The sequence below is a fragment of the Capricornis sumatraensis genome, chromosome 10 (assembly GCF_032405125.1).
Source record: "Capricornis sumatraensis isolate serow.1 chromosome 10, serow.2, whole genome shotgun sequence".
Taxonomy (NCBI): Eukaryota; Metazoa; Chordata; class Mammalia; order Artiodactyla; family Bovidae; genus Capricornis; species Capricornis sumatraensis.
In genome coordinates, this window is record NC_091078.1 from 60,524,581 (window position 1) to 60,548,605 (window position 24,025).

Below are 24,025 nucleotides of genomic sequence, written 5' to 3' on the forward strand. Positions count from 1 at the left end.
TGGTCAGGTCCTCCTGCTGCTCTCAGCTGTTGTTCTGCAAGATCTTCTGTGTCTGAAGGTGTATTCCTGATGCATCTGTGGAGAGAGATGTACTCCATGTCTACCTACTCCTCCACCATCTTGTTCTCCCAAAAATACTTTTAAAATAACCAAAACAAGGGAAATCCTCAAGTGACAGAAGTAAAGAGAGCTCAAAGCCAGAGTGGACACACTAGCTAAATATAGAAGAAGCAAGCCTACTGAAGAGAAGCTCTCATTTTTTTTTTTTTTTAAAGAACTTCCCTGGTGGTCTAGCAGTGAGTTCAGTCCCTGGTCAGGGAACTAAGATCTTGCAAGCTGTGTAGCATGGCCATTAAAAAAAAAATTACAAACCACACAAAGAAGATTAATTTTAAGCCACACATGAGGAAGGGTATACAGACACAATAAATAGGTGAAATGGTGTGTGCTGAGTCACTTCAGTCATGTCCGTCTCTGTGCAACTCTATGGACTGGAAGCTGCCAGGCTCCTCTGTCCATGGGATTCTCCAGGCAAGAATATTGCTGTGCCCTCCTCCAGGGGATCGTCCCAACCCAGGGATCAAACTCACGTCTCTTACATCTACCTGCATTGGCAGATGGGTTCTTTACCACTTGTGCCACCTGGGAAGGCCAGGTGAATCGGTGTCCCTCAATAATAAAAAAAACACAAATGACCATATCAGTCTTTATAAAGAATGAAGGACAAAATAAAGAAGAGAAGTGAATACTGTGAGAACACCTGAGGTTACGTCACCTACCCAAGATGACCTCAGTATCACGGGGTAGCCTTGGGCTGTCCGCACTTGTATTCCTAGTCCCTAGCCCACAGGTACCGGTGTAAATATGGAGACTCTATTGGACACCCCAGAAAAGGGGCTCCAGTGGGTTTGGAGGGAGGGCAGGAAGGCCTGGACCCGTCTCCTGTGGCTCACACTGCTCTCTGGCCCGCAGAGCTCCAGGACTGGGTGCATCCTCCCGCCATGGCCGCCACCGCCTCCCCTCTGCCGCCCACCACCAAGGTGGCCAGTTCTGAGAACAGCAGCTCCTTCTATGACTATGAGTACTACCTGGAGGACATGATCTTCATGCTGTGTAGGAAGGACGAGGTGCTGTCATTTGGCAGAGTGTTTCTACCTGCCTTCTACAGCCTGATCTTTGTGCTGGGCCTGGTTGGAAACCTCCTCCTCCTAGTGGTCTTGCTCCGGTTCGTGCCTCGAAGACGGATGACCGAGACCTATCTGCTGAACCTGGCCATCTCCAACCTCCTGTTTGTGGTGACACTGCCCTTCTGGGGCGTCTCTGTGGTGTGGCATTGGGTCTTTGGGAGCTTCTTATGCAAGGTGGTGAGCACCCTCTATACCGTGAACTTCTACAGTGGCATCTTCTTCATCAGCTGCATGAGCCTGGACAAGTACCTGGAGATCGTCTGCGCTCGGCCCTACCACCGACTGAGGACCCGAGCCAAGAGCCTGCTGCTGGCAGCCACTGTGTGGGCTGTGGCCCTGGCTGTCTCCGTTCCTGACATGGTCTTTGTGAGGACGCATGAAAACTCCCCGGGCGTGTGGGAGTGCTATGCGGATTTTGGGGGACATGGGACCATCTGGAAGCTCTTCCTCCGCTTCCAGCAGAACCTCCTGGGGTTCCTCCTCCCCCTCCTCGCCATGATCTTCTTCTACTCCCGCATTGGCTCTGTGCTGGTGAGGCTGAGGCCCCCGGGCCAGAGCCGGGCCCTGAGGATGGCCGTGGCTCTGGTGGTGGCCTTCTTTGTGCTGTGGTTCCCGTACAACCTCACCTTGTTTCTGCACTCGCTGCTGGACCTGCAAGTCTTTGGGGACTGCAGGGTCAGCCAGCACCTGGACTATGCGCTGCAGGTGACGGAGAGCGTCGCCTTCCTGCACTGCTGCTTCACCCCCGTCCTCTACGCCTTCTCCAGCCGCCGCTTCCGCCAGTACCTCAAGGCTTTCCTGGCCGCTGCGCTCAGGAGGCAGCAGGCCCTGCCGTCCAGCTGTTCTGAGAGTAGCGGGCTCACTGCCCAGGAAGATGTAATGGGCATGAGTGACCTCGGGGAGAGGCAGGCTGAGAGCTTCCCCAAAAAGGGAGACAGAGGGAAAAACTCAGCCTGAGCAGTCACACCACAGTCCATGAGAGCAGAGGGGACCCAGCCCCTCGGTGCATCCACTGAAGTCTTCCCTTCAGAGGCCTCAGTGACCATGTTGCTGATCCCACTGGTCCGTTCTCAGTCCTCAGCCATCAGCAGCGTTCACTCTCTCCAGCCCTCACCCTCCTCTTCCTTCACTGCCCTCCCAGAGTCCGTACTCGCTTGCCTGAATGGCTGCCTTAGTTTAACAGCTGACCTCTGTGCTGCCCATTCTTGGGCTCGCGTGTCATCTGATCTGCACCCAGCAGCCCCTGACCACAGCACCCTCAGCATCACGCCCATGCCCTGCAGAGTAGCCAGATGTCTCCCACCCACCAGGCTTCCTCTTTCCCCGAAGCTCAGCTGGGAAAATATTATCGTAATTTTGTTTAATATCGCAGCGCTCATGCTGGCTCCAGGGGCTGGCAGTCAGGAGGGGCTGGAGGGGCTCCACCCATGAGAGTCTGCAGGTGGGAGGCAGAGTAAACACATGTCTCTGGTGGTCCAGGAGCTTCTCTCTCCTGCCTCCCGTGCCCTCACTCAGGAGCCTTCAGGGGTCCCTCAGAGCCTACACCATCAAATCCAGCACCTTTGTCCAGTCTTAAGGCTGGACTTTTCACAATCAGAATCCCCACACCATTTCACCCCTACACTCCTTCTCCTGGCTTTTCATTTCTTGGGTGCCACACCTGTTGCTGTTTCCTTCACATTCCCATCTCTGCTCTTGTGCTGGTTGGCTCCCTCATGGAACAGGGGTCATTTTCCAGCCAAGTATCCCCTCACCCTTGTTATGTAACTGAGTCCTACCTGCTCTGGGAAACCACTCCAGAGTCACTCTGCCCTGTGCTTTGGGTGGTGTTTGGGTGGGGCACGGGTCTTGGGCCAGCTTCGGCCTTACATTTCCCTGGCACAGTGATTCATTTAGGGATGGGCCCAGACACAGGCAGAGCTTGTGAAATGCAACTCAACTAGAACATGCTAGAAGAGAGGCATGAATCTGAAGCCAGGGGGCTGTGAGGTCTAGGGCTGCTCCTCCGTCAGCTTGGACTTCAGAAGGGGAGGTGACAGCAGTGAGCGAGCAGATCCCGGGGTCAACGCCAAAGCCCCAGAATCAAGGCCTGGCAGAAGGACATCCCAAGCCTGCACTTGACAGTGACACGAACCAATGGATGTCTTTTCAGTTTGGGGTGGTGGTCTTCTGGTACCTGCGACCTGCAGATTCCCAACGGATATGCCCTGCCTGGATGCCCCATGTCTCCCACGGTCAACATCCTCCCTGTGTACTGATACGTCACTGAGAAACCTTTCCCAGGGAGCCCCTGAGCCACAGTGCCGTCTCTGTCTTCCTGAGCTTCTAAAGCATCACTGCTTTCTCCCACCTCCCAGCTGCTGCTGCTGCTAAGTCGCTTCAGTCATGTCCGGCTCTGTGCGACCCCAGAGAAGGCAGCCCACCAGGCTCCCCCGTCCCTGGGATTCTCCAGGCAAGAACACTGCAGTGGGTTTCCATTTCCTTCTCCAGTGCATGAAAGTGAAAAGTGAAAGTGAAGTCACTCTGTCGTGTCCAACTCTTAGCAACCCCATGGACTGCAGCCTACCAGGCTCCTCCGTCCATGGGATTTTCCAGGCAAGGGTACTGGAGTGGGTTGCCATTGCCTTCTCCGCCCATGTCCCAGAGCCACCTGCAAAACCCAGCTCAGAGCCTGGCAGACAGTAGTGCTCAGAACAAAATTTTTGGCTGGATGGAATGGAGGCTAGGAGGACATGAGCCAAAGTAAAGTAGACAAGACTGGAAGTCAGGTTTCTGTAATTTAATCTGCATTTAAGGAATTGAGGTCAGAGATGAAGGAATAAGATACCAAGCCCTGTGTGCTGCAATCTGAAGCAGGTGCAGGTGGCAGGAAAGAGGACACAGAAAACAATGACAGATGGGCTGTGATACACGCAGTGGCAGAGTGCTCCAGGGAGGGGCTGGGGCGGAGGCCATCTCTGGCCAGATGGTGAGGTTCAAGAGGCTTCCAGGAATAGCCGGCCCTGGGGCTAAGAGTGAAAACAAGCATTGTATGGACAGTTCTACTGGAGAAAGTTGTCAAAGTTGAATTGCCCTGGATTGAAAATTCGGGGACTACATGTGGCAAAACTTAAATATCAACTGTGGGGAGGTGATGAGGAGCCAGAAAAGTAAAAAGGGGATGCTCAGAGGTGCTTTTGGAAAAAAAGTCTCTGGCAGTAGGGTAAACAGAGAGTCCACAGGCCCCATGTGGAGAGAGGTGCTGAGATTGAGCTCTAAGAAGTGTAGCAGGGGTGGGGAAGTGGGGACAGGGTTCAGTGGCACCACAGGGGTCAGATGGCAGAGCTCTCTCCCTGTGGGGGAGAGAAGGGGAGGGGCTGAGGGTGTGTCCTCTCTATCTGCCTAAGGGGATGGGGTGGATGGTGGTGTCCTGAGCAGAGAGGCAGGGAAATCAGGAGATGGGCATGGTTCAGGGCAGAGGTGGGGGGGCGGTGGGTGGGGACAGATGCTGAGTTCTGTGTGGGCCGAACTGAATCAGAGGTGCTGAGAGACCGCTGTGGGGAGATTGGGGGTCTGGAGGTAGGAGAGAGATCTGAGCTTAGCGATGGTTGTGGAAACCAAATGAGGGGTTGAAATCACCCGAAGGTGGGGGTGCAGAAGGGAGAGGAGGGCAGGGAGGAGGGACCTTGCATATCTCCTCCATGAAAGGCCACCCTTCTCTAGAGCTGCTCTGTCCAATACAGAAGCCATGCGGCTATTGAGCACTCAGTGTGAAGGGTTGAAAAGTACAGACCAGATTTTGGAGGGAAAAAGAAATGTAAAAATATTTCATTAACACTTTTGTATGACTCCTTGTTGAAATGCTAATATTTTAGGTACATCAGGACAAGTAAAATACAGTAGAAAAATGAATTTCACCACTTTCTTTTTAATTTTAAAAACGTGTCAGCTAGGAGATGAAAAATTACACGTGTGGCTTGCCTCATACGGCTATCAGATGACACTGTTTTAGACCCTGAATCCCACAGGGTAAGTGTTGAGGAAAACAAGCAAAGCGGAGTGGGAGGGTGGAGACCAATGTTTGCAAGATGCTACATGACTCACTGTAACCGGTGTCTGTACTGCGTGAGATTTGTCATGGCATGTATTATCCCCCAAACTGAGTTGCCCACAGATATTTCCCCTTGCTTGGACTTCCTGTGAGAGGCGAGTTATACAGCATTTGCTGTGAGAGACGGTGTTTTCAAGAGAGAAGTATCAGCCTGTGAGGTGATCAGAAGGATGCCAAAGAGCAGGGAGGACAAGCAGGACAGAGGAGGGGGATGGTCTGGGGCTTTAGAGAGGTGGGTGAGAGGAAGCAGAGACCCAGGGGAGCTCCCCCAGCCAGACTTCGGCCACCTGGACAGAGCTCACTCCACAGGCCGCAGGCGGTAGCGGAATCGCACCTCGTGGCTGGGCTGTGTGGTGCCAAAGCCCCAGCGCTGGGGGTCCACGGGTGGTACAGGTGTGTCAGGGTCCACCAACTCCAGGTCAAAGTTCATGACCATGAGCAGGATAAAGAGCTTCATCTCGTTGAGGGCCAAGAACCTCCCAGGGCAGATGGAGACACCTGAGCCCCACGGCATGGTATAGTGGCGGATCTTCTTGCCTGCCTTGTAGAAGTCTACTTTTCGGCTGCCGCTGGTGGTGAGGAAGCGATCGTACTTGAAGGCGGTGGGCTCAGGGTGGATGTCGGGGTCCATGTGCACTGAGAGATAAGGGAAGAGGGCCAGGATGTCTCCATTGCGGAGCAGGTACTCCTGCCCACTGGCCATCTGCAGGATCTGGTCATCGTTCACCACCCTGAGGAGGGTAGGCGAGGCCCTCAGCCGCAGTGTCTCTTCCATCACACTGTCCAGCACCGGCATGCGGTGCAGGGCACCAAACTTAAAGGACTGCCTAGCCTCCAGCCTGACCTCTCCCAGGAGCTGGGTGGCCTCCTCCCTCACAGCCCGCATGGCCTCTGGGTGCTTCAGGAGGAACAGGAGGGCCCAGAAGGAGGTCGGCCCTGTGTTACCCTGGGAGGCCCAGAGCATCATGAAGTTGAACTTGTCCTGCATGGCCGGGGAGACGCCCTGCTCCCTCAGAAACTGAAGCATGTAGGTGATCCAGTTGCTTACGCCGTACTTCTCCAGGTTGTGTTCCACCGAGAGTTCCTTATGGAAGAGACGCTGGAGCCGGCCCACTTCCAGCCACTCCCGGGGCCCCAGCAGGGAGTAAACAAACCTGGGGAACAGGCGGTCATACTTGCGAAACTCCAGGAATAGCTCCTCTGCCTGCAGCAGGTCCTGCTCCTTGTCCTTTGTGTAGCCGAACAAGCTCAGGTAGCCAGCCTTGAACAAGATGTTGTAGCAGAAGTGAAAGAGGCCATCCTCACGCCAGTGGTGGGTGTCCAGACTGGGGCCTGTGGGCCCCAGCATAACCAAGGACAGGGTGTCTAACATGACTTTGTTGAGCTCCTCCAAGCCTTCCCCCATGAGGTGCTTGGTGCTGGCTGAGTGTATCATCCTATAGTCTCCCTGCACAGAGCGGTATCCAAATACCTTTAGCACCAGTTTTTGCGCATACTCCACGAAGTCTAGCTTCCTCTGCGCATCCTTGAGGATGGGGCCAAAAGACAGAGGGTCCATGACAAACGTGAAGTACTGGCCCCCTAGCTGTACTGTGAATATGTCCCCATGTTTGGCCTGCATGTGCCTCAGAAATTCGAACATATTCTTCCGGAAAGCCATAGCATGGCCCAGCCAGGGCACGGGGCCCTTATCCAGAGGGGGCTCCTTGGGTCTTCGTTGCCGGAGCAGCCCCCGCAGGCACAGGTATCCCACAATGGCCACTAGCAGGGCTCCCAGCACCGGACCCCAGAGCACCATGGCTGATCTCTTCCAGGTTGAGTCTGGATGTGCTGTTCTCTGGGTGCCAGAGGGTTTGGGAGGACACGGTGGGGATAGAAAGGTCTTCCCACCTGGACCTTGCCCTGTGGCTGCAAGTTGCCGTAAATAAGCCTGGCGAGACAGTACCCGAGAGCAAATCCTTCCCCTAGATTCTGTTAGAACCTGGTCATGTGAGAGCAGCAGGTGGGAGGGAGCAGGAAGAAGGCCAGAAGGAAGCCTCTTGCTGTGGTCACAGCCCCGCACGAGCTTCAGACTATGTTGCAACCTTTCCTGACACAGCTCCAGCATTTTCTCTACCAAGACTTCTTTGACCCAACCCTCACCCTTGTGACTTACTGACCACTCACTCCTTTATTTACTCTTGACTTCATATGTGCATTAATTTGCTAGTTCCTTCAACAGAGATGCACCAAGTACTTACTAACTTTCACATCCACCTCCTCCTCATTCTTTAAAAGACCCACAGAATCTCCCAAACAGAGGCTCCTTCAAGCACAGGCTCAGACTTGAGTCTCTGAGTCTCTCACCAACTGACTTGCACACTTCTCTACCAAGAAATACAGAGTGTGATTCATGGAATTATGAAATGTCAGAGATGATAGGGACTTCAAACCAACTGCTTTACTTCACAAGAAGGATCTCGGTTCAGAGTGTAGCAGGGACTTTTTCTGACAGTGGCCCTGGCTTGGGTGAGGTGAGTTGACCATTTACTAGGGACCTTTAGTGACATGTCAGGCCAAGACCCTGTCAGCAGGCCCAAGAAGGAGAAAACTACTGTTGACTCTTAAGACTTTAGTTCAGCAGCCTAGCTCATTGTTGCAATATGTGAGGTTCAGACTGAATTCAACCAGTTGTGACAACCCTCAAGTTACTCTTTAACTTCTGAAATGACCTGCAAACAGGGACTTTGTCTCTTCAGACGATCATACGATTTGAGTGAGCTTCTGTGTGCAGCTCCTCCCAGCATGGAGCTGAAAATATCCACACTCAGCATCCACGAAGTCCTCTCTGGTTGCTCAGGGCAACCACAGCAAATACTCAGCTCCAACAACTCTCCCCATCCTTAGGATATGGTCAGAAAGGGAATTCCCTGGTGGCCCAGTGATTAGGACTCAGTGATTTTACTGCTGTGGCCCGGGTTCAGTCTCTGGTCAGGGAACTAAGACCCCACAGGCTGAGGCTCTGCCAAAAAAAGAAAAAGGTCAGAAACTGTGGGTCAAGTCCAAAGAGCTGAACTTTGTCCCTTAGTATATTTTTGTATTTGGGGATTTTTTTTTTTTTTTTGTCGTACCATTTGACGTGTGGGATCTGTTTCCCTACCAGGGATTAAACCCATGCTGCTGTTTGGGAGCTTGGAGTCTTAACGACTGGACCAACAGATAAGTCCCTGTCCCTCAGTTTTTAATGGATGGCAGCCCCACCTTGCTTCTCAGCAGTAAAGAACCCACCCGGGTCAGGAAGATCCCTTGGAGAAGGAAATGCCAAACCACTCCAGTTTTCTTGCCTGGAAAAATGCCATGGATAGTCCATGGGGTCACAAAAGAGTCAGACACCACTTAGCAACTATACAACAACCACCACCACTACCTTACATTCATTCTTTCCTTCATTTATTCATTCATTCACTCATACCCGCTCATCCATTCATTTCTTCCTTTCTTGGAACAGGCCTGTCTATTCATTCAACAGATACTTGCTGTGCACTTAAACCAGAAATTTTGCTGCAACCCTAAATGAGACTGACCTGGTCCCTGCCCTCTTGGAGTTTATGCCTTCCACCAAAGAAGCATATAATCACAATTGTGTTAAGTGCTACAGAGAAGGGCAGAACAGGAAGGAGGATGGGGAATCATGGAGGTTGCACTGATCAGGAAGTCATTAGGGGAGGACAGCAAGACCAGGTAAATGTGTGCTGTGTGTAAGGATATAGGGGACATTCTTCTAAAGCAAGTGGCAGGGTCATCTCAAGAGGGCCAGTGTGGCCAGAGTGTTCAGAGCAGGAGGAGTCTCCAGCTCAGTGCGAATTTGAGCTCTGACCCATCACCATTGCACTGAACTCTTCTGATGCCAGCAGGTCCAGCCACCTTTGTGTATGGGACCAGCTCAGCAGGGCTGCTGAAGGGTGGCCTGTCCCAGGGTATTGGCCCAGGTGCTGCCCTCCCAACCCTCTGGAGTGGCTGGGACCCAGCAGTGCAGAGTGTGCACCACAAGCCTATGGCGAGTCTCAGCCTTACACAGTCCGGCCGCAGCTCCAGGGCAGGGTGGGGGTGGCATCACAGTGGATTTGTAGGGCAGTCCGGGAGCCTTGGAGTACAGAATGAAGCAGGGCAAAGGCTAATAGAGTTTTGCCAGGAGAAAGCACTGGTCATAGCAAACACCCTTTTCCAACAACATAAGAGAAGACTCTACACATGGACATCACCAGATGGTTAATACCAAAATCAGATTGATTATATTTTTTGGAGTCAAAGATGGAGAATCTCTATAAATAAGTCAGCAAAAACAAGACCAGGAGGTGACTGTGGCTCAAATGATGTACTCCTTAGTGCCAAATTCAGACTTAAACTGAAGAAAGTAGGGAAAACCACTAGACCATTCAGGTATGACCTAAATCAAGTCCCTTACAATTATACAGTGGAAGTGACAAATAGATTCAAGGAATTAGATCTGATAGAGTGCCTGAAGAACTATGGACAGAGGTTTGTGACATTGTACAGGAGGCAGTGATCAAGACCATTGCCAAAAAAGAAATGCAAAAGGCAAAATGGTTGTTTGAGGAGGCCTTACAAATAGCTGAGAAGAGAAGCGAAAGGCAAAGGAGAAAAGGAAAGATATATCCATTTGAATGCAGAGTTCCAAAGCATAGCAAGGAGAAATAAGAAAGCCTTTCTCAGTGATCAGTCCAAAGAAATAGAGGAAAACAATAGAGTGGGAAAGACTAGAGATCTCTTCAAGAAAATCAGAGATACCAAGGGAACATTTCATGCAAAGATGGGCTCAATAAAGGACAGAAATTGTATGGACCTAACAGAAGCAGAAGATATTAAGAAGAGGTGGCAAGAATATACAGAAAAACTATACAGAAAAGATCTTCATGACCCAGATAAGCATGATAATGTGATCAATCACCTAGAGCCAGACATCCTGGAATGTGAAGTCAAGGGGGCCTTAGAAAGCATCACTATGAACAAAGCTAGTGGAGGTGATGGAATTCCAGTTGAGCTATTTCAAACCCTGGAAGATGATGCTGTGAAAGTGCTACACTCAACATGTCAGCAAATTTGGAAAACTCAGCAGTGGCCACAGGACTGGAAAAGGTCAGTTTTCATTCCAATCCCAAAGAAAGGCAATGCCAAAGAATGCTCAGACTACTGCACAATTGCACTCAATCTCACACGCTAGCAAAGTAATGCTCAAAATTCTCCAAGCCAGGCTTCAACAGTATACAAACTGTGAACTTCTAGCTGTTCAAGCTGGATTTAGAAAAGACAGAGGAATTAGAGACCAAATTGCCTACATCTGCTGGATCATCAAAAAAGCAAGAGAGTTCCAGAAAAACATCTACTTTATTGACTATGCCAAAGCCTTTGACTGTGTAGATCACAATAAACTGTGGAAAATTCTGAAAGAGGTGGGAGTACCAGACCACCTGACCTGCCTCCTGAGAAATCTGTATGCAGGTCAGGAAGCAACAGTTAGAACCAGACATGGAACAATAGACTGGTTCCAAATGGGCAAAGGAGTACATCAAGGCTGTATATTGTCACCCTGCTTATTTAACTTATATGCAGAGTACATCATGAGAAATGCTGGGCTGGATGAAGCACAAGCTGGAATCAAGATTGCTGGGAGAAATATCAATAACCTCACATACTCAGCTGATACCACCCTTATGGCAGAAAATGAAGAAGAACTAAAGAGCCTCTTGATGAAAGTGAAAGCGGAGAGTGAAAAAGTTGGCTTAAAGCTCAACATTCAGAAAACAAAGATCATGGCATCTGGTCCCATCACTTCATGGGAGATAGATGGGGAAACAGTGGAAACAGTGACAGGCTTTATTTTGGGGGGCTCCAAAATCACTGCAGATAGTGACTGCAGCCATGAAATTAAAAGATGCTTACTCCTTGGAAGAAAAGTTATCACCAACCTAGACAGCATATTAAAAAGCAGAGATATTACTTTTCCAACAAAGGTCCATCTAGTCAAAACTTTGGTTTCTCCAGTAGTCATGTATGGATGTGAGAATTGGGCTATAAAGAAAGCTGAGTGCTGCATAATTGGTGCTTTTGAACTGTGGTGTTGAAGAAGACTCTTGAGAGTTCTTGGACAGCAAGGAGATCCAACCAGTCCATCCTAAAGGAAATCAGTCCTGAATATCCATTGGAAGGACTGATGCTGAAGCTGAGACTCCAATACTTTGGCCACCTGATGTGAGGAACTGACTCATTGGAAAAGACCCTGATCCTGGGAAAGACTGAGGGCAGGAGGAGAAGGGGAGAACAGAGGATGAGATGGTTGAATGGCATCACTGATTTAATTGACATGTGTTTGAGTAGACTCCAGGAGTTGCTGATGGACAGGGAAGCCTGGTTTACTGCAGTCCATGGGGTCTCAAAGAGTCGGATATGACTGAGCGACTAAACTGAACTGAACTGGGAGGATTGACGACCTGCAGAGGTGTCCTCCGCACTCGCTAGAGGGACCTCGGCCAGGGCAGGAAGGCCGATGACACATTTCTGCTGCCCCGCCCTGCGCCTAATAGCGACTTTAGGTCGGCGCTTTGGGGGTCCTCAGTCTGGAGGCACTCTATGGCAGTAAATCTGGGAGCTTGGGTCTCTGTCTTGTTCATGGCCCTGTGCTGGTCATGTCTCTTGCCACCATGACCGTTTACATTTTTACCATTTAAGATTTTTACCGTTTTTATATTAGGAATTTACCATGAGCCAGGAATTAAGTGAACTGCTTGACATCTGTTATGCAGTCTAGTTGCCATGACCCACGTCATGGACCTCTAGAACCACCTTCTCATTCAGAGAATTGCCTAGAAGAACTCAGAGGACTTGGCCTATAGTTTTACTCATAACTGAAATTTATTACAGTGGTGTATTAAAAAGGTACATAGCCAAATCATCAGGGGAAGAGACACACATGGAGTCTGCAAGAATCTATGTACAAGCTTCCTAATGCTTTCCTGAGAGAAGGATTTACAAGAAAAATTAGAAAATACCTTGAGATGAATGAAAATGAAAACCAAAGGTTACGGCATATAGTGAAATTAGTACTCAGATGAAAAATTACAGATGTAATTAGATTTGGGCAATTATAGATAATTGTAGGGATCTCTTGGTATCTCAGCTGGTTAGGAATCCACCTGCCATGAAGAAGACCCCAGTTCAATTCCTGGGTCGAGAAGATTCCCCTGGAGAAGGGATAGGCTTCCCACTCCAGTATTCTTGGACTTCCCTGGTGGCTCAGCTGGTAAGGAATCTGCCTGCAATGCGGGAGACCTGGGTTTGCTCCCTGGGTCAGGAAGATCTCCTGGAGAAGGGAAAGGCTGCCCATTCCAGTATTCTGGCCTGGAGAATTCCATGGACTATGTAATTCATGAGATCACAAAGAGTGATCAGGAATTTACAAGGTGATAATTCTAATGTGGTCTTGGCATGGCTCACATGTCAGATGGTGGTAGATGGTCTTGGGTGCTATACATTATATAAGAAAGGAACTTCTTAGCTAACTAGGGATGAGCTGTAGCATATAGTGTGAGAAGACGTGGGATGGATTGGGGAAAAGATGAAGTGATTGTTCCAGAGACTGAGTGTAATGATCCTATGGCTGTGGGAGGAGAGAAACAATCCTGGTTTGTAAGACAAAAACACCCTAGACTGTGGGAAGTCAGGAGCAGAGGCAGAGATAATTAATCTAGCTTAGCTTTTGTCTGTAGGATATCTGGCCAATTTAACCCAGGCTTTTGCCACTACCCTCAATTTGACTACTGGCCAGATCTTAGTTTAAAAGTTCTCAGAATCCTCCCAACAGCCAGACTCCAGGAAGGAACAGCCTCCTCAAAAAACAGCAGAACAGAATTAACTTTCTAGACATTGACATAATTCCCTTTAGCTTTATGTTACTGTTGGAGTCTCTTGTACATTTTTCCCAGATCACTGATTTTCTTAAATTCTCTAGCATGAATGATGATGGACAATTGTATTGCCCTAGATTTCTCACTGGCCAGTTTAGCTGAGGTATGTGCCATTGCCAGTTTTTCTTGCCCCACATGGATTAATGGCACATTTAGTTCTGGATGTGAAGCCTCACCATGGTCTTTCCTACAGTGAGCCTGGTTATACTGCTGTGAATCACAATCACTGTCACTCTTGTCCAATGCTGCCTAAGACAAATGGAATATATTTGGCCCAATTCTCTTTCAGTACAATAAATTAGAGTATTTGGTGACCTACGTGGTGACATGCTTCTGAGAATTCTTTATGTGTTAGAAGTAAGGAGTTAGGAACTGCCCTGGTGGTCCAGTGGGTAAGTATCCATGCTTCCAATGCAGGGGGTGTGGGTTTGATCTCTGGTCAGGGAACTAAAATTGCACACGTTGCATGGCAAAAAGTTAAGAGGTAAAGTTGTAGGAGAATTGCCTCTACCATGGTGCTCTGGCAGTTTCACTCATACCTATTGGATTGGCCAATATATAGGCCATGCAGGCAAAGCCTTGAACTATAGCTAATCTGAGTCTTGGCAGATTACCTTGTGATCCTTCCAGAACAAAAGAGGATCTTTACAAGCTTTTCAGGCCATCTCCCACTTCTGTCTCTATCCCTGTGGGAGGCTGTTATGAGACAGTTTCTCACTGCCTCCCAGATAAGTAATGAGACTTTCTCTCCCACTCTTCTCTGGTTTAACTGCAGACTATAACACTGTAACTAATTTCCAATAGTCATGTACAGTTGTGAGAGCTGAACCATAAAGAAGGCAGAGCACTGAAGAATTGATGCTTTTGAACTGTGGTGCTGGAGAAGCCTCTTGAGAGTCCCTTGAATAGCAAGGATATCAATCCAATCAATCCTAAAGGAAATCAACCCTGAAAACTCATTGAAAGTTCTGATGCTGAAGCTCCAATACTTTGGCCACCTGGTGTGAACAGCTGATTCATTGGAAAAGACCCTGATGCTGGGAAGGACTGAAGGTAGAGGGAGAAGAGGGCGACAGAGGATGAGATAGTTGAATGGCATCAATGGACATGAACTTGGGCAAACTCTGGGAGATGGTCGGGGACAGGGAGGCCCAGAGTGGTGCAGTTCGTAGGGGTCAGACATAACTTGGCGACTGAACAACAACAATATAACACTGTTAAGCTGCAGCCTAAAATTGACTCCTCAGCAAGGTGTATCCCACAACCCATGTTGCAGTCATCCAGCCCCCTTTTGTCTTTGTGTCATTGTTTTTGGTGTGTGGGACAAGGACCTGGGGGATTGGGATGTTTGCCTACTCTTCCTTTTGCTGTTTTTGTAATTAGTACATTATATGAATCTCAGAATGACAGATTATGTTTAGTGGCCAAATCAATTAAGACTTGGCCTTGACTTTGCCTGCTGCCCTGTCTTTGACAGAAGAATAATAGAGTAAAACTATGGGATTAAATGTGATAGACTCTTCCTTGCTTCTTTAGTTTTCTAAAAAAAATATGAACCAAACACTGATCATAGCCATAGATACCTCTTTTCAGGTGGACCATAACTTGGTAAATCAGGTATTTGAGGGCTCCTTATTCTGAGCTACAACAATTGTTTGGTCACCAGTTCAGTTTTCTCCAGCTGGTCCTGAGGAAAATCATGGGGTGAACATATATCAGATTGTTGTATGCTCACCCTTCACAGTGATCTTCCCCAAGTTAAGAGTCTTTGCTTCCTTCTCAGTACCTGCAGACTATCAGCTATTGTCCTTTTATGAGTTACTCCAGTATTCTCTTAGAAACAAACCAACCAACCAATAAACCTGGGAGTTCATATGAGGGCTTCTTTGTAACTTTCCACAGGTATGGCATCTGTAAGCTCCAGTACCTGAGGTACCTGAACCTGATTTTGAATTCCTGTGAAGCAGACATCTTCCTAATTGGTTCAACCTAGAGACTGAATATACAAATGGACAATGGCCAGACCATATAGAAAAACAGAACTTTGACTCTGAATCTGCAGCAACCTGTCCAGAAAACCAACACACTATTAGCAATAATCAATCCAAGAGGTCAAACTGCTGTCTGTAGCAATCAGTCGAGGAAGCCAAAGTAACCCCTGTAGTAATCATCCCTAAACAGCCAGAGTCTGAATAATGCCTCCCAACCAATCACATAAGATGCTTTGCTTCTGCTGCTAAGTTGCTTCAGTCATGTCCGACTCTGTGCGACCCCATAGACGGCAGCCCACCAGGCTCCGCCATCCCTGGGATTCTCCAGGCAAGAACACTGGAGTGGGTTGCCATTTCCTTCTCCAATGCATGAAAGTGAAAAGTGAAAGTGAAGTCGCTCAGTCATGTCCGACTCTTTGTGACGCCATGGACTGCAGCCCACCAGTTTCCTCCGTCCATGGGATTTTCCAGGCAAGAGTACTGGAGTGGGATGCCATTGCCTTCTAATAAGGCCTTATACTTAGAATCTTTAATCAGCACATACTTGAAGCCTTCCTTTTTTCCTGCTATCAAACTTTCCACTTCTCTGCCAAATGCAAGTATGGCGGCTGATCTTTGAATAAATAGACATTGCTTGTTCTCATCTCTGAGGTTTTCCTTTATTTCCACAACGTTCTTTAAAAGCTTAGCTTCCTGGCATACTCTGTGACTGTAGGTAAGTCGTTTCCTCTTTTTGGGCCTTACTTCAACTGAAAAACTGGTTCAACAGTTAATCATCCTTTTATTCAACAGACATTCTATGGCACTTGAAGAAATTGGGTCCTAAGAAGTGCTAGATTTGGGGCAGATACTAGAGACACGAAGGTGAGCATATCCAGGACACAGTAGGATATGTGAACAGGCCTAATCAAGGGAAGTGTGGGCTATCTTGTATCAGCATCTATCCTGCAAAGGTGCAACGAGGTGGAGAAGTGGGAAGGAAAGGGCCAGGGAAGAATTCTACAGCATCAGTGTCTCTGGGAGAGCTGGGCCCCTCTCCTCTCCTACTGCCCACGGCGGAGGACCGCAGAGTCGCGGAGCCCTCCACAGTCCTAGAGAAGCTGGAATGGCAGGAGTGCGCCGGACTCCACCTCTCGCGAGCAGAGATCTGGCCAACACAGAACGTGGAGAGCTGCGCATGGGGCTGGCGGGGGAGTGAGGCCGGCGTCTTCCCAGGTTCTCTCCCAGGCCGATGGCTGGTATGTCAGTCTCGAGCGGTTCTGGAGCCTTCCTCCCAGACACCCGGCCACCCCCGGTCTGACTCGGCGAGTGGCCGGTGGCCCTGGGAACTGGGACCCGTTTCAGCCCAGCGCTCAACCTGCTGCCGGGACAGCCCACGTTGTCAAAGGTGAGCCAATGCCAGGAAGCTGCCTGTAGAACCAGATGAGGGGCGGAAAGCAGGCAGTGCAGTGACGGAGAAATTGGGATACAGTCCTGAGTGGAGGGACCCGAGGAACAGGCAGGGGCAGAGTGGATCTGTCATCCCCCAGGCTTGTGGCGGCAGGGGAAGCAGGTACACAGGCCTGAGCCAGTGCTGGTTTAGAGGTGTCCACAGACCGCTGTGTGCAGCAATGAACGGCCAGAACTTCCACGACTGGTTTTACAGAGCTGGTTTTGTTTGAGGTAGGTCTTGAGATGAACAGGCTTCCCTGGTGGCTCAGATGATAAAGAATCTGCCTGCAGTGCAGAAAACCTGGGTTCGATCCCTGGGTTGGGAAGATCCCCTGGAGAAGGGAATGACTGCCTGCCCACTCCAGTATTCTTGCCTGGAGAATCTCCATGGACTGAGGAGCCTGGCCGGCTACAGTCCAGAGGGTCACAAAGAATCGGACACGGCTAAGCCACTAACACTTTGACTTAACACTTAGATGAATACGAGGGAGGATCTGGATCTTCAGGCAGGGTTGGGGGCTGGGGGCTGCAGGTCTAAGGGCACAGAGCTGGACAAGGAAAAAGTCTGGGTTCAGAACCAAATGGTGACAGGATCCGGCCTGAGGGTGGTCATGCAGGAAAGGACCCTTGGGAAGTCAGCTGGGTCCCTGAACAGTGACTGGAATTGTCTGCACAGCAGAGGACTTGGACTTTTTTGGGTAGGCAAAGGTGAGTCAGCCAAAGTCTTTGAGTGTGTTAGGGAGTATATCGGGTGGGAATGTGCAGGGAGTAGTCACAGCTGGGCTCTGTCCTTTTGAGTCAAGCCTCTCCAGCAGCCTGATTGTCTGAGGTGTCCCTAGCTGCTTCTTGGGCTGCTGGAAGTGACTGGGAGGGAGGGACGAGTGAGAGTCCCTCACGGGGCAGAGGACTGGCAGGAGTGAGGGTGGCAGGCAGTGTGTATGGCAGGGGAGAGCAGAGAGCCAGGCGGGCCTGAGTTCTGTCTCAGAACTCTGTAACCTGGGGAGAGTTAACCTCTGAGCCTCAGGTTCTCTTCCATAAAATGGATCTGATACCCTCCTCAAAGGCCCGTGAGACATACTCAAAGTAGTATTTGTATAGTGCTTGGCACAGGCTTGATCAGTCGTGGTTGCTCTTGTTATCAAAGGTGGTGACGTCTGAAGGAACAGGACACATGGTGGAGAAAGGATGGCTCCCAGAGCTCATGTGGGAATGAAAAGGGAAAACTTGCAGAGGCTCATGAAGAAGAGGAGAGAATGTTTGCCAAAGTGAAAATGAAGAGACGTGAGAAGATTGGTGGCTGATCACTTGTATCTTTATAAGTAGGGGGCAAAAATCTGCTGAGAGTTTCCTTCAACATTCAGAATCCAGAAACTCAGTGGGCAACCCCTCCAGTACCTCTTAGTGCCTCGTCTACCCTGACTCCAGGCCCGGGTCCTCAGACTGTCCTATGGCATATAAACATGTCGTTTCAGGAGTCGATGACCCTTGAGGACATGGTCATCTACTTCTCTGAGAATGAATGGACCACTGGCTTCTATTCAGAGGGCCCTGTACAGGGAGGTGATGCTGGAGAATTATGGGGCTGTGGCTTCCCTGGGTAAGGATCTTTCCCTTTGGACTCTGCCTCTACCCTTTTGAATTTCTTGGCTCCTTCTTCCTCAAAAGCTCAGTAGTCTTTGGTAACTAACCCTCAGCTGAGTGGCACCTTCAGGCTCCTGGACTCTTAATGACACAACCTTAGTGGTAGCTGTGAAGCAGGAAGTCCTGGCATCCATCTGGGTCTCATATAGGACATCTCTACCCCCGGCTAAGAGCTTCTGACCTTCTAATCCATGTGCTGTGGGTACAACAGATGAAGAGACGGTTCCTGGTGCCCCTCTGAGTCCTCAGTTCCCCACACCTCAGTTTGGGAGACGCAGCCCAATAGCAAGCATCCTCATGCAGACATCTGAACTCGAGAGCTCTAGAGAGGGAGGGCCCAGTTTCTCGATGAGGGAAGTCATCTCTTTGCTCACTCACGCTGTTGTCGAGCATCCCTTCCTCTCTGCTTCCTGACCTTCAGGAGTCTCCGGGCCCCTCTCACCTGAGTACTTCTGCCCCTTTCCCTGGATTTTCTTTTCTTGTTCCCCCTAGTAATTTCCCTTTTTTCCCCTCCCACCCCAGAAGATAGGCCTGGGAGGAGCCCTGGGGTTGCTCTGTGTCACCCTGCTTACCTGCCTGTCCCGATTCCTTCCTGATGGGCAGCGTGTCCATTTCCTACACTGGCTCTGATTTTGCAGCTGGAGTGAGGGGGAACACACTGGAGCTTGGCTCCTCGGGAAGGTCTGAATGGAGAGAGCCCGAGGGGCATCTTCCTAGGTGAGTGAGGACACGTGCCAGTCATCTGAGCAGTTCGCTTGTCTTGATCTTTAAGTTGTCCTGGGTATGTGTTCTCTTAACTTACTGCTGTAGACACCGGTGGGATTCCTTGTTTTCCTCTGTGTTCCTATGGTTTTCCGTCTTCTTGAGTCCTTGCTTCATTCATCCTGGCTCCTCTCTGTGCCATCTGCATGCATCTGACCACCATTTATCTTTACTCCCTGACTACTTTTCTGTTTGCTTTCTGATCTGAGGTGCCCCCCCCCCCTTTTTTAACTATCCTGGCCTGCTTATAATCTTCCAGCTGAAGATTCTGACTGTCCTTTGAGGGTAGCATGGCCATTTTTATCATTAGAAATCAAGCAGTCTAAATAACCCTAAGCCAGATAGTTCCTGTTCCTCAGGGATTTCTGGCAGGAAAGCCCTGGCATTTGTCTAGGCCCAACACAGGGCTTCCCTGCTCCTGATTTCCTACTAAGAACTATGTCCTTTTATTGCCTCCGTAGGCCCGCTTCATCTTCTTTCCACAGAAGCTGTTCCACAGTGTGACTTGAGCTGTGCTCTCCAATTTCGCATTCTCACAGTTCCTTGCTGTGTCTGGAAGTCTTTCCATGTTAGGAGACCCTTGATTGCAAGTAATAGCCCAGTTCAAACTGGGTTAAATAATAAAGAGGAATTTATTGTTTTGTGTGATTGGGAAGTCCATAGATTTTGATCAGAATTTCAGTCTCTGCCCCTCTGTCTCCTCATATGTTAGTTTCTCTCCAGTCTGGCTCCTCTCAGGGCTGTAAGGTGATTGGTAGTGTAACCAGGACTGTGCTTCTTCGCACCCAGGGGGAGGAACAGTTGCAGGCCTTCCTTAGGCTCTAACCCTGGTGGGTCACAGTCCACGTGTTGCTCTACTCACCATCTTAAGTCTTATGCCGGCTCTAAATTGGTCCCGTAGCCAGGGGGATGCTGTGCACTGATTGACTTGGCCTGGATTGCTGGTCCCTGAATGGGTCTCTCATGTAGTGAGTCAGATGGGAGAGCCTGCTTGGCTTATCTCAGTGGGCGCCTATGCCAGAAGCTGGAGTTGGGATTGCTCCCACCCAAAAGGCCTGGCTGCTCCCTAGTCGGGGAGGGGGAGGAGAATGGATGTAGGGAGGGAACTGCAGTGTCCTCTAGATTCTCTCAGGATCTCAGTACCTGCTCTCGCCACCACTCAAGGGAATTTCCCATCTCTGCTTTAGACAGAAAGCTAACAGCGAGGTTATTCCTTGAGCAAAACCTGAACTCCCTGACCTGCAGCAGGCTTTCTTGGAGCTCATGTTCCTACTCAGTTTCCCTTGGAAATTGTAGAATTGGTCTACAGTTCTACAGGCTTGGATGGGAGTTACAAAGAGACAGAGCTTAACTAATTCTGAAGAATTTATTAGAGTGGACCTTTGTAAATATGTGCTTTACATATTTTTATCATTAGAGTTTTATCCTTAGGTGTTTATCATTAGAGTTAGAAGTGACTTCTGGAAACGGCTGAGTGAGGCTATGAGGACATTTTTATGGATGCCATAGAAAGACTCATTGTTGACCCTTATAAAAAGAGAAGGCTATGATGGATAGGAAGGAAGGGAAGTAAGAAATGGTGATTTCCCAACACAGCCTCAGGAGCAGCTCTTTGAAATTCTATCCTATCAGGATACTTTTCTATATGAATTGGCTTTCAGCTCCTAGGGGCAGGTGCAGAGACCTTAGTCTTGCCTATTTCTTCTTGACGTTTTAAAATGAGTGACAAGTTTTTGTATTTTGGTGAACTGATGGAATCCCAACTTCCCTGAACCTCTCTCTCCTGTCCTTTATATTCTTATTACTCTCAAGTTTCAGGTCATCTGTGTTACCAGTCTTTCCCCAGCCTTCATTCTCCCCTCCTGCTTAGACACAGGGGTGGCACTTGAGAAAAATGGACCTTATTAATACTGCTTGATGACTTTAGTCGCTCTGTCATGGGTACTGATGACATTTGCAGCTCTGTTTTCTTCTTTCAGAGTGGGTGTTGAAGAGTGAGAAAGAACATTTTATCCTGAAGGAGAGCATTCACGAGCAGGCACAGGACCACATGTTGCTATTGAGTGGACCCCAGTTCTGTGGCTCCCAGGAATTCTGGTTTGGAAAAACGTGTGAAGAGGAGAAAAGCACTGTAGGGAGATGGCCTGACTGCCCTAAATAGGGCAAGTGTGGAGAACACTACACGTGACATCACAGCAGTGATTGTCAAAGATGAGATGATCTTAGTAGAAGAGCGTTCAGAGGATGCCGATGTTAACACCCACCTTGTACATCAGAAAAGCCTAAGTGAAGAGGCATTCTATATACGTGAAGAATGTGGCAAGTGTTTGGATCAAAAGGAAGACTTTGATCAACATCAGAGAGTTCATAATGGACAGAAGGTCTATGGATGTAAGGAATATGGGAAGAATTTCAGTTTTAGGTCACATTGCATTGTACATCAGAGGACTCACACTGGGATGAAACCATGCCTATGTCAAGAATGTGCTAAAGCCTTTGGTTGGAAGTCAAACCTGATTCAACACCGAAGAATTTACACAAGAGAGAAACCCTTTGAATGTAAGGAATGTGGGAAGGGCTTTATTCAGAACACAAGCAATACACAGTGTCAGGTATACGGCTTCACACCAGGGAGAAGCCATGTACCTGTAAGAGATGTGGGGATAGTTTTACTTGGAACCCAGTCCTTCTTCCACTTCAGAGAATTCACACTAGGGAGAAACTTTATGAATGTAAGAGCTTTGAGAAAGGCTTCATGTGGAACTCTGGTCTTGCTCGGCACCCATGGGTCCACATTGGAGAGAAGCCTCATGAGTGTATTAACTGTGGGGAAAGCTTTATTTGCAAGGCACATCTCACTTGTTATCAGAGAATCCATACTAGGGAAAGAACCTAGACATGTAACAACTGTGGGAAAGCCTTCAGTTAGAATTCTATTTTGATTACGTATCAGAGGGGCCATGCTGGAGAGAAACCGTATAACCGTCAGACTTCTCACCTTCTTGAACAGTAGAGAATGCGTAATGGTGATATTTGTTTATAATTCTTATGCTGCAGGAACCCCAACCACAAGATGAAATGATGGCCCACAGTTTGCTGGACTGCCACAACCAGTATTATCTCGCCCTTTCTGAGTGAATACCCTGTACTCCAGCAAGACTGGTCTCCCTGTTCAGCCATATTCATACTAGGCAACGTTTAGTTGAGCACCTACTCTGTGTCAGGTACTGTGCTAACTGTTTTACACACATTCCTTACTTTTTTTTTAATCCTGTAATGTAGGTATTCTTATCCTCATTTTATAAATGAGAAATATGAAAGAGGTTATAATACTCAAGTCCAGTCAGCTAGTAAACTTTAGACTTGAGATTGGAACCAGGCCCAGTTGACTCTAAATCTACTATTCTTTGTGCACATTTCTAGTCTTGCCTGTTTTTACTTCTCAAGTTTCCCTGGGCTAAAAGGCTCCCTTCCTTATCTAAGACCCAGCTCCTTCCATTGAACAGACCTCTTTTCCTCTTCTAATGGTAGTCAGTGCCCCCCAAGTTGGTAGTTAATTATGTGCTGTCTTATATTTTTCTAATAGCTTCATGCTTGTTAGTCCAGCTATAAACGGCTCTCTGGAGCATGGCATTTCTTTCTGTTTTTCAAATTTTGAAGCGTATTTACTTTTGACTAGATATAACATGCTCATGATAAAAAAAAAAATTGAAATGGTTCAAATGTTCCTTGTCATTCCTGTCTCTCAGTCCTCCTCAGAGACAATACGTTATTTCTGTGCCTTTCTGGGTACACACACACGGAGTATTTATTAATACTGCTTTCTGTAAGTCTACCCCACTTAAAACTGTATTTGATATGAGGATATTGCTGTTACATTGCCAACTCCAGGACCTTCTCTTCCTCAGAAGTTGTGAGCCTCCTTGATGCCACTGAGGTGACTTAAGGAAAGCAGTGGGGATGGTCGGGGTCCTGCAGTCTTGGGACACCTGATTGCCCTTGTGTTATGAGAGAGTACTCTGGGACTGGGAAAATGTAAATAAAGTGGAATATTTTTTCATAAAAATTTGTATAGTTGCAACCCCTGTCACTGCACCACTCTCCTAATTCTCTCCTCGTCTCTCCCCTTCTCACTGCCATCATACCCACATCCTGAAGTCAGCTGTGGGGCCATCGAAAGGAGGGAGAAATGGTCACTCTCTGATGAGGGTTCGCACTCTGTTGGGTATCCTCAGTCAGCCAGCAGTGGAAATATAATCAAGTATCTTGGCGTCAGGGTCACAAATGCCCTGCAGAGGTCCAGGATCAAAGATGAATGCTAGGAATGCTTAGATTCTCTGCAGCAAGTAAGGGGTCAGTAAAGGATTCCAAAATTAACTGTGCTTGATATCGAGTCTATAAGGTAAGACAATATTTTTTAAAGATGTTAAAATATTAACTGTGAAGAAATGCAGGATATTAATGAATGGCATGAACCATCTTAAAAGATCAGATAACCAAAGGCCCGATTCAGAGAAGCAGAATGCTGGACAACACAGATGAAACATCCATTCCAGATTCTCCACCTTTAGAGCCATTCTCCAGACTGCAGTTTGCTCCACTGCTATTTAGAATCCCACTTTTATAAACTCTCAACCAGTGAAAAGAATTTGTTAAAGGAGCAAGGAAGAGAAGCCAGAGGCCTCCTTGGACGAGACTTCTGCTTTCTGAAAAGCACAAACACATTGATAACTCCAGAACTTGGCCTAACATTATCCAGCTAGAGAACCTCTAATATGCAGTAAACATTTTGTACTACACAGAACCAGAAAATGGAAATGAGTAATGTGAACAAGTGTTTTGGGCAAGTTGTTTATTAAGCACGTATTACCAAGCAACTGCCTGTATGCAAACCACCATGTGAGGTGCTGCCAAGGAATGAGAAGTCAGACCTGCACCCTGCCTTCCTGGAATATTAACCTA

The 24,025-nt window shown here is 48.5% G+C and overlaps 3 protein-coding genes across 3 annotated transcripts; 2 read left to right on the forward strand and 1 right to left on the reverse strand.

The window, feature by feature from the left end:
- Positions 1-1,001: 1,001 nt before the first annotated feature.
- LOC138087633 (atypical chemokine receptor 2-like) lies at positions 1,002-2,144 on the forward strand. Its single transcript, XM_068982909.1, has one exon. The coding sequence runs from the start codon at positions 1,002-1,004 to the stop codon at positions 2,142-2,144; it is 1,143 nt and encodes a 380-aa protein (XP_068839010.1).
- Positions 2,145-4,935: 2,791 nt separating this feature from the next.
- Positions 4,936-7,075, reverse strand: CYP8B1 (cytochrome P450 family 8 subfamily B member 1). Its single transcript, XM_068982758.1, has one exon. It carries the CDS (start codon positions 7,073-7,075, stop codon positions 5,576-5,578), a length of 1,500 nt encoding a protein of 499 aa, XP_068838859.1. The 3' UTR covers positions 4,936-5,575.
- An 11,045-nt stretch (positions 7,076-18,120) lies between these two features.
- ZNF662 (zinc finger protein 662) lies at positions 18,121-22,076 on the forward strand. Its single transcript, XM_068983101.1, is given in 6 exon segments — positions 18,121-18,185; positions 18,187-18,257; positions 18,905-19,018; positions 21,043-21,212; positions 21,214-21,675; positions 21,678-22,076. Coding segments are annotated over 6 exon segments (1,281 nt in total).
- Positions 22,077-24,025: the final 1,949 nt, after the last annotated feature.

What these genes read in the sequence shown, in the direction of transcription:
- LOC138087633 (XM_068982909.1), top strand. Translation starts at nt 1,002, where the DNA reads ATGGCCGCCACCGCCTCCCCTCTGCCGCCCACCACCAAGGTGGCCAGT.
- CYP8B1 (XM_068982758.1), bottom strand. Translation starts at nt 7,075, where the DNA reads ATGGTGCTCTGGGGTCCGGTGCTGGGAGCCCTGCTAGTGGCCATTGTG.